Source organism: Myotis davidii, unplaced genomic scaffold (genome assembly GCF_000327345.1).
Source record: "Myotis davidii unplaced genomic scaffold, ASM32734v1 scaffold520, whole genome shotgun sequence".
Lineage (NCBI taxonomy): Eukaryota > Metazoa > Chordata > Mammalia > Chiroptera > Vespertilionidae > Myotis > Myotis davidii.
Window position 1 is genome coordinate 2,081,795 of NW_006292908.1, and position 8,604 is coordinate 2,090,398.

General features: G+C 40.5%; 1 protein-coding gene across 2 annotated transcripts in view; it reads right to left on the reverse strand.

Moving 5' to 3' along the window:
* The window catches only part of NOL4 (nucleolar protein 4), a 233,177-nt gene that overhangs the window by 147,572 nt on the left and 77,001 nt on the right, over positions 1 to 8,604 (reverse strand). For both annotated transcript variants that reach the window (XM_006766379.2, XM_006766378.2), the window contains exons 3-4: positions 3,575 to 3,686; positions 2,593 to 2,705 (exon numbers count right to left, since the gene is read on the reverse strand). In XM_006766379.2, coding sequence (XP_006766442.1) covers positions 2,593 to 2,705; positions 3,575 to 3,686 — 225 coding nt within the window. The remainder of the gene's footprint in view (positions 1 to 2,592; positions 2,706 to 3,574; positions 3,687 to 8,604) is intronic.

Sequence of the window (8,604 nt, forward strand, 5' to 3'; positions counted from 1 at the left end):
TAAAATAAAAAACCAAAATACCTTAACCAAAAACTACTCATTGGCAAACAGGAAGTGGACTCTAGTAATAGACAAACTTGCATGCCAGGTTCAAAGGCTGCGTTGCTGGGAGCAAGACAGCCTAGTACATCCGTCCCTTCCTTACGAGGGAATATACATGGCACTGCAACCACAAAGCGGAGGTCTAGGTGAAGTGTGAAAGATGCACGTACCAAAAGCCAGTTCACCAAATGGCTCAACTAGCCAAAGGCTAGTTTGCCAAATGGCCAATTCATCAAAACCTGTCCAATATTAAACAACCTCTAAAACAGTTCATAGTAGACGTTGCACTGAAGGAAACCCCTTTTGGAGAACTGGCTTTTGGACAAATGGTGTGCGTATGTAGACAAGAAGGCCTGGGAAACCTTTGTAAAATATAGTAAATATTTCATTGAAATCACTAGGTTTGACTCTCAGTTGTAAATGTCTGATGTGAAAGTTTCACATTACTATAATAATTAATAGTAGCAGTGCTGCTCTGTATGTTGCAAACACCATTCTTTATATTTGTTCACTCACTTCATCTTCATCACAACTATGAGTTGAGCACCAGGATTCATCCAATTTTACAGATTGAGAAATTGAGGAACAGAGCAGGCAAAATGGTGTCAATTTATTTACTGTTTATCTCCTTCATCTACAAGAGTATCAGTTACATAGGAGGTACTCAATAAATATTGAATTTATCATACTTTAAATACAACTGATCAGAAAAGACTATCTCACATGAATGTCATTTTAACATGACTTAACTTCCTTAATGGCCTTTCTATCTTTCAATAGTTACAACTGCTAAAATTTTTAAATAATCTCATCATTTATCTGCATATTTTTTAAGACCATGTACATCTAATTTGGCACTTCAAAATTTAAGGATAAGAATTTTTTTCCTCATCTAGTTATAAATTTGAAAGAATCCAATTCCTTTGTGTGAAATACTTATGATTTTTTAGAAGCCAGAAGGGATCAGCATAGGTGAGGTTTATTGTTGGTACAAAGTTGATCTTCTTTATGGCCTAGAAACAAACATGTCAACATCTAAATGAGCTTTCTATAAACACTTGGACAGCTCTAACTAGTTAATGAGATTGAAAATATTTTTTCAATTATGTGATGAATTATAGGAATCATTTTTCCAATCTCAGGATGGGTTGACATTGATATTTTATTAATTGTTGCTCATGACTTTAACCCAATAATTTTATTATAATTTATTTAAACATTTACATAGAGCCATCTGGTAATATGGAATCTGACACTACTGTTGCAGTTAATCCAGATATTCTTATAGAGTGTACCTGTGTAGTCTTTGAGATAAAACAATTTTATAAATATAATTTTGAAATTAAATCTGCTCAGATAAAGAAAACCAAAAATTTAATTTGAACTTTATAAAGTTAGCTCAACAAAGTAATTTTAAAAGAATGTAATAATACTTCACCAAATAATGCTATATTTGAAGAATAAATATTTAATCATATTCCTGTTATAGTGAAATTTCAAAGAAGAGAGAATGTATTAGCCTGAGAAATTATTCCGAATATAGATAATCTAAATATGTTTATCTGTTAATGGCTGCTAACTAGTTAATAAAGACTTACTAGGCCCATACTATATCTTTTTTAGGAAATATACACAGGGTATATATACAACTTGGTCCCTGCCTTTGAGATACTTCAACTAAACTGGGGAGTTAATTAGCATTCTAGAGAGTATGCAACAAGTGCACATTTTGTGTCTAATACATGCCAATAAGAACACTGCAAGATTGTTACTATACAAATTAAGTAGAATAATTTGAAACATCAAAACACCTCTGATAAGAAGAATCAGTACAAATTGTCTCTAGAAAATGCATTGAAGAAGACAAATACATAGAATGATCAGGTGAGATATAGCTTTAAAATATATGCAAGATTTGCCCTAGCTGGCTTGCTCAGTGGATAGAGCATCAGCCTGCGGACAAAGGGTCCCAGGTTCGATTCCGGCCAAGGGCACATGCCTGGGTTGCGGGCTCGTTCCCCAGTAGGGGGTGTGCAGGAGGCAGCCAATCAATGATTCTCTCTCATCATTAATGTTTCTATCTCTCTCTCCTTCTCCCTTCCTCTCTGAAATCAATAAATATATTTTTAAAAATTTAAAAATAAGTAAAATATATGCAAGATTTAGATGGTAGAGAAATAACAATATTTAAAATAACTATTAAGTTAACTTTTCTGATTTCCAGACAAAGTAGCCTTAGTGCTAAAGGCTTGGGCACTCATTCATTTGGGATATTTCCCCTGAAGTTTCTAGCACTTTACCACGGCGAGCTCCATGGAGCTCATTAAGGAAAGTGAACCTTCTTGGGAATGAACAAATTCCCATCTGGCGCTAAGACAGGTTTGTTAAAACAGGGAATCTCCATGGTCTTCGTCCGTGCAATCTTGGTGACCTGCCTTTCATTAAGAAATAAACTACCATCTTCGACCTGCCATGGCGCTCAGTAAGACAGTCATGGTTATCCAACGCCATTCCGACGTGTGATCACAGACATGGGGGTTTCCGCGTTACCTCGTCTTGTTGTGAGCTGAGCAGCTGCAGTTTCATGTGCTTCATGTAGGCCATGGTGATCGGCATGTTGTAGTCAATCATGCTGGTCACCAAAGTGGGAGGCTTCCCATTATCTGCAAGGAAACACAGAGCATGGGTAAGGAACGGGCCCTGCATTCCACCCGCACTTTCAGAACGACTCCACTTGCTCACCTGGAAATAAGACCCCAGAGAGCAAGTGTTTAGGAGGCTGCAAGCGTCAGAGATGGATTGTAAAATACATGCAACTGGAGCCTCTTGAAAGGTGTCGTGCGACAAATTCGCACTCTAGGTAAACTAGTTATTTCTAACTTCGGGGGGCTTTGCTATCCTGGGTAACAACGAGTGAAGGCAGTCTAGTAATTAAGCACAGTTACTTGTACATTTGCATTTCTCTCTTTTCCTGTAAACTTACTTTATCTATGTACTCGCTCTTTTGTTTTGTTTTTTGCCAGTCTACTTATTCATCCTCGAATAACCTAGCCTAAATGTATATTTGAGATTAATTTCATCTGAGAATTGTATAGATTAGGAAAATAAGCCTCGCTATATCTTAAGGAAAGCTGGAGCCTGATCACAATTTGTTTGTAAGAATTTCCAACGAAGGGGCTCCATACCACTCATCGCTTAGAAATAAGGAGCTGGCAGGTTTAAAAGGACACCAAAGGAACGTCCTTTCCTTGCGAATATGTCTGGACTGCCACCAAATACACACCGTACGTCAATGTTAAAGCATTATTTTAGAAAAAAACTGTTTTTCACAGTCAACACTGTCTTTATTCTGAGAGCGGGCACTGAACTGCCCTGTAGGTCGATACTCAAAGCTCCCTGCGTCCCCCTGGACTAGATGAGATGAGGTACTTGTCCAACTGCTTCAGTCCACCACGTTCCCATTAGAACGCGAGGGGCAGACGGCCATTGTGAATAAAACCCCTTTCCAGCTCCCTATCTGACCCCGCGCTACCTTTGTGATCGGTTCCGTCGGGGTTTAAGTGCATTCTTTTCTGGCACTCGGAGCAGCTCATGAGGAACCGCGTCACCGCCTCTCTGGGTAGGAAGGCATAGCTCTCTGAAATCTGCAAGGGCACACAAAAGAGGCGTGTGAGCACACAGGCCGACCCGGCACAACTCGACAGAGATGATCACTGTATTCCCAAATAAGACGCATTATTCCATAGCGGCAGGGAGCACGATGGAAGCATGCACTGCGTACCATGCATCATTTCCAGAAATATCTATCCGGCTCGGTTGCGTCTCTCGTAATCATAGTTAGTAACATGATGTGGAGGGAAAAACCTCCACATCGGAATGGATATCTGTTTATATTTCTCCATTTCTTTTAGTAAGAACAATCACAGCATACAGATATTCTTGTGACTTTTCCTTATTAAAAATTGCCAACACTGTTTTTAAAAGTTACAGCTAGCATCAGCAAAATTTCATCCAGTTGTACATATATATTTTAAAATTTTGTCCCAAGTAGAAACAATAAACTGAATTTTGCATTAATAAGCATGTCTTCACTATTGCTTTTCATAATATTGTCAGTGAAAATAGAGAATGCTCACCGTCCTCATGTATATATTCACAGCAGTGAATCATCCCATCCACAGAAAATGACACACTTGGAAATGCATCTGGCCACCTATTTTGTTACTTTATCTGTTTTTTATCATGTTTGTCCCCAATAGCTCCCAGTACCAGAGCAAGCTTTCCCTCCGTCCTGCACAGAACTACTGTTGCCCGATCTATGATCTAGAGCCAGGTTAGACATCAATTCTGCTGTCATTATGTTTTTAAATATTAACTTTCCAAAAACCAACCTAGTTCTCTCGTCAAAGCAAAGAATTTCTGAAGTGAAACGGATAGGCTGTTCAATATTCCTAACCAGAAGTTAATGCTGACTCGGTGCTACTAAGAAGTCAGATACAAGGCCCGAGTTTCCCGCCATGGCACTGCCACTGGTGCATGAAATATGAGATAACCGGACAACAAGTAAATAAGATGCAAATTAGGCGCAGATGCCACAGACAATGTCTCAGTTGCATAATGACTGTTGTGAACACTAATATATTTTTAAGTTTGTAGAAAGGAAAAAAAATATGCACCTCATGTATCATTGAATACAATTCCATTAATGGTGACAAGGCTAATTTCTGCTTCTCCACGCTGCAGAAGTACAGCACTGGGAGCCCCTATGTTCAGATCTAGAATTGTACGCCATATTTTCCCTGAACTTAATATTAAAACTAGCTTATGTCACTTAGCCTGTCCCTTGGACTCTCAGGGAAAGAAGCCATGAGCACGACAGAGAGATAGGGATGAGTCTATAATTGGAATCTACCATGGATGATCTGTATACAGGTAATTACATTTCACTTTACTAGGATCGGAAGTATGAAACTCTGATTAGTAATATGATTATCATTTGTAAATTAAGAGGTCCAGCTTTAAAAAAAAATGTCTTCATATTATACAAGACAATGTGGAAGAAAAGGCAGAAAAATTTGAAGTATTTCATCAAACTATTTCATGTCAGCTATCCTAATATATAAAAAGCCAGGGGCCATCACAACCGAAACAACCAGACAGACGACCGAATGCTGCGTGGGGCGACCAGGCCAGCAGGGTGGTTCGTGAGGGATGACCAAATGACTGAACAGCAGGCTATGTGGGGTGATAGGCTGGCAGGGGTATTAGAGAAGGATGACCAAACAATTGAACAAACAGGTTGCATGGGACAACCAGGCCAGCAAGGGTGTTAGTGAGGGATGATCAAATGATTGGCACTTGGGGCAACCAGGCTGGCAGGGGGAACAGTTGGGGGCAACCGGGCTGGCAGAGGGGGCAGTTAGGTGTGATCAGGCCGGGAGGCAGAAGTGGTTAGGGACGATCAGACAGGCAGGCAGGTGAGCAGTTAGGAGCCAGTGGTCTCGGATTGTGAGAGGGATGTCTGACTGCTGATTCTCTACACACGACTTTGATTCCTATTCATTTATTATGATTCCTATTCATTTATTATGCAGAAAGAACTAACACCTTTGTCTGACTTATTTTATCTGACTAGAGGTCATTTTTTCTGTCTCTCTGGATGTCTATATTACCATAGTGCTAAGTAAAAACAAAATTTATGATGCACTCCCAGTCCTTATCCTTTATTTTTTTAACTTACATGGAAATAATGGGCTGAACAGTCAATTCATTAACAAATAAGGTTTGAAAAGAAGGCTCCTTTCGTTTTCATAGAGGATTTCTATTGAACCTTTCCTCTCCTTACATAAAAGAGAAATCTTCCACGGAAGGAAGACAGGACAGCGATGGGGTTGGAGAGACGCCCCATTGGTCTCCGTGGGCCTGCTGCGCGCCCCACCGTCTGTCCCATCTGTTTCCACTGCTGATAAATCACTTGTATAGGAACCCCCTCAGGACACATTTGTGATGGACCCTGTCTTGGGACCATTATTCATCACATTGCATTTCCCTTAGAGCTCTACTCTGAGAAACAAGTACCTGTAATGGTTACAAATATGTTTGTGTCCGTGTGCACTGTGTGCATGAACTAATATAAGGTCCCACTCTGCATCTTAGAAAAGATGGTCAGCAAGTGTCCCACCACACTGTCCTCTGCGGTGGTATCTGCAGAGTGATTGGCATGCTACTGTCCGTTACATGTGTGGGTGAGGGCTCTTAGGTGAGTGTAGTTTCCTGGGTGTTCAATCAATTTACTGGGGAGACCTGCCTCAGCTTCTCGCTCTCCTCAGGTCTTTTCTCCCCACCTCACGCTCGCTGGGCCCACCCACCACCACCACTTCTTAGGTACCCGGAGGAGAAGCCCCCCAAACAGACGCTCCTCATCTCCCACTGAATCTGAAACAATATTTCTCCTGCCCTGGAGGTGAAGAGGGAAAATGGTTCCTTTTCCTTCATCTATAATTTTTCCTCCCAAATCTCTCTGAAATTGAGTCCTAGGCACCCTTCATTGCTGGCTTTTTAGAACATTCTTCAAAATAAAAATAAAAAAGCTTTAAAAATTCTTAAATGGCAGTCATTAGAATAACTGCATTTCAGGATGAAAACCACGGGATGAAACCCTGTCCTTTGATCGTGACCGCATCCCTTGACCACCTCCTTCAGAGAGAACGCTGACAGCTTCCACGAGGAGCCTCGTTTGAATGTATAGCCCGGGCTAAGCGCCCCTCTGGCCTCGGCTCTAAAGAAAGGCCCTGTTTCCACGAATGTTCGAGATGCTAAATCAACCTAAACAGATGCTCACAAATGGTAATAAGGCGCCAGGACATGTTTTTCTGGGGTGTCCATTCATCCAAGTCCTAACATCCCTCATGCGATAGGAAAAAGCAGCTGCAGGTAGGGCCTAGCAGTAAGGGGCAGGAATGGGAAAATATTTTGATTCAGATACTTGAGATACCATCTACTAACGCTGTAATTAATCACATAAAATGCCTTAATCATTCCTAAATGTCTCTTGCCTTGACCCACTTTTCAAACTGAATCGCATCTCTGTTTCTGGGATAGAAAGTGGACTTTGAATACACAACACAGACGTTTGTGAGAACATGGGCGAGGAGAACACTTCACTTGAAAATGCATTCTTAGAAAATACCTCTGTACCTGGGGAGAGGGAGAGCACGTCCCTAGAATTTGTTCATGAACACAGAAGCCGTGAATGCATCATGTTCGTAACAGGAAGCAAAAGATAACATGAATTGAGATTAGTCTTGCTCCCTCTGAGCCAAGCTCTAGCAAGGCCCCTGCCATGTGACCAGCCACATATATTGCTCCGAACAGAACTAAACATACACAGGAAGGGCTAGGACATGGCCGCAATGACAGACACACTCATGGCCTAAGCATTGTTCGTCAGGGAATTTCCTCATTAGAAATGTTATTTTCTACAAATCTAGCCTTGTTTCTTACAGGTATATACACTTTATACTTTTCACTGGGTTTTGCACCCATTGTTTTAAATAGTGGCTAAAACAGATTTTATGGTAATGTTTTGAAAAATAGATTGATTGATAAAGAGACGAAACGAATTGCCATTGTTAGACAGTAGAGGGCAAAGCAAAGAGCTATAGAACTCAACCCTGATCTCCCAAATCCTGCTTCGTTTCTATAAACGGAATGGACCGTGGTGGGCTTATCCGGCAGCCAGAGCAGACAAATGCTCAAGGTCCATGGGAAGCAGGAGCATCGAAATCGATATTTAAAAACTTTATATTTAAAAAACACCAGAGAATCAAAGCATTATCACAGGACAAAGTCGGCACTTGAGAAACTTTCTTAAACTTGAGTTATGGCTGAAGACGCGTTGTTGCTCTTTAACTTTGAATGAGCTACGGTGTGGGGTGGGGCGCAGTGGCACTCCATGGCTTGTTCGTTACCCACCACTTCTAAGGTCCCTAATAACTAATCTGCGTGGTGAACACTGCCATTGTTTTCAGTGAAAATATTAAATTCTAGGTCCATTAAGACTGGAATTCATCAGTAATGCAGAAAATACTAAATCCCATATAACATAATTACAAGTACAAATGATCTCTCCCATCAAAAAATATGGTAATACTTCTACATAAAAACATTGCACTAGAGCAGTGGTTCTCAACCTTCCTAATGCCGCGACCCTTTAATACAGTTCCTCATGTTGTGGTGACCCCAAACCATAAAATTATTTTTGTGGCTACTTCATCACTGTAATTTTGCTACTGTTATGAATCGTCATGATATATATGGAACACATTTCTGAAAAGTTTACTGACAAATGTCATAACAGAAAAGATGATGGGCATTTACCTTGTCAGTGTCCCTGGCTTTCTGAAGAAAGAACAGCCAGTGCTTTTAAAAACCTTACAAGCACAGAGCCAATCTCTGGCAGTTCTCAAGTGCCACTCACCTTCCTCTCAACACAGCTCAGTTAAGGTAAAAATGGCAGTTATCCTAAAGAAATGGATATAAAATAAAAAGTGACTTTTCTCT